This window comes from Papaver somniferum, chromosome 11 (genome assembly GCF_003573695.1).
Source record: "Papaver somniferum cultivar HN1 chromosome 11, ASM357369v1, whole genome shotgun sequence".
Taxonomy (NCBI): Eukaryota; Viridiplantae; Streptophyta; class Magnoliopsida; order Ranunculales; family Papaveraceae; genus Papaver; species Papaver somniferum.
In genome coordinates, this window is record NC_039368.1 from 121,257,664 (window position 1) to 121,259,411 (window position 1,748).

Here is a 1,748-nt window from a genome sequence, read left to right on the forward strand (position 1 = left end):
GAAGTTGAAGGTATAAGAATTGATTTGTTTAATTTCAATTAGTATGAATTGATTTTTTTTACTTTTATTTTTAGGTTTTCAATTAGTATGAATTTATTTGTTTAATTTCAGTTTTAGGGTTTCAATTAGTATGAATTAATTTTTTACTTTTAAAAAAATGTGATGTAAGTCAGTTAATTGAGACAATGTTCAAAACTTGCATACCATATGTATGAACTATGTTTTCTTTGTAATCTGTTTTCTATGAACTACTTGTAGCTCATCCTCTCCTCGTTGAGAGGATGTTTCTGTCGTTTTCATGAGGGCTTCGGCAAACCCACCACTAGGACTAAGTACTTGGTTTGATCCTATAAAGTCTATTTTTAAGGGTAATATGTCATCTGATGAGAACAAGAAATGGATGAAGTGTGACCGTAAGTCTGGTGAATACATACAAGGTGTGAGGTCATTTATACAGTTCGCCAAGAATAATGGTGGTGGGAGGGTTTTATTTTCATGTCCTTGTCGAAATTGTATGAATGGTAAAGGTTCAGTTTCACTTAGTGAGATATCATTGCATTTGCTCAAATATGGTATTTGTTTGACGTATACAACATGGCGTTATCATGGTGAAAGTTCAGTAGAAGCACGGTCAAGACATAGGGATAAGACTACAGCAGGTATGGATGGGAATGTTACAGTAGATGTGGATGTGGATGGGAATGTTACATCTGCTATGGATATGGATGTGAATGTCACAGAAAAAGTTGATGTGGATGAGAATGTTACAGCAGGTGTGGATGTGGATGAGAATGTTACAACAAATGTGGATGTGGATGAGAATGTTGGGACCAAGGGGTGTTGTAAGAAAAAGTTATCAGCGGCCGAGCGAGCAAGAGTACCATTGTATCCTTCGTGTCCTAAAGGAAAGTCGGCGTTGTATGTAGCGATAATGGTGAACAACATAAAGACTCAGTATGCGATTTCAGATAATGGTATGACTGCAATGTTAGAATTGATAAAAGAGTTGCTTCCCGAAGAAAACACCCTGCCAAGTAAGTTTCCAGATGTCAAGAAGATAATTCAAGAGTTGGGGATGGATTATGTAACCTACGATGCTTGCGTGAATGATTGTATACTCTACTGGAAGGATAAGAGTTCACTGCTGAAGTGCCCTGTATGTCAAGAACCGCGGTATGTAATAGTTTTCAATGATGAGAGAAAACTTACTCAAGTTGCGCAGAAGACGTTGAGACACTTTCCAATAATTACAAGGCTGAAAAGATTTTATAGTATACCATGGATAGCAGAGGCGATGCTTTGGCATTTTAGAGCATAGAAAGATATCAATGTAATGCGTCATCCCGTTGATTCTTCAGCTTGGCGTTGTGCGGATAGTTTTTGTCCAGAGTTTGCTAAGGAAGCACGGAATTTTACTCTTGGTATAACAACTGACGGCTTCAACCCCAATGGATGCTTTGGTCTCAATTACAGTTGTTGGCCGGTAATTCTCTGTCCGTATAATCTTCCTCCTTCGATGTGTATGAAGAGGGAGTTTTCTATGTTATGTTTGTTGATATCAGGCCCGAGAGCACCAGGTAAAGATATCGATGTTTACTTACAACCATTTATTGAAGAGTTGAAAGAGTTATGGAATGATGGTGTTATGACTTTCGACAGCTTCATCGGTTCTGAATTTCTGATGAGAGCTAGGTTGTTATGGGAAATTCATGATTTTCCAGCATTAGGGACTCTTTCTGGATGTGTAA

General features: G+C 37.8%; 1 protein-coding gene across 1 annotated transcript; it reads left to right on the forward strand.

Annotated features, from left to right (window-relative positions):
- The first annotated feature begins 373 nt into the window (after positions 1-373).
- LOC113325033 lies at positions 374-1,318 on the forward strand. Its single transcript, XM_026573274.1, has one exon. The coding sequence runs from the start codon at positions 374-376 to the stop codon at positions 1,316-1,318; it is 945 nt and encodes a 314-aa protein (XP_026429059.1).
- Positions 1,319-1,748: the final 430 nt, after the last annotated feature.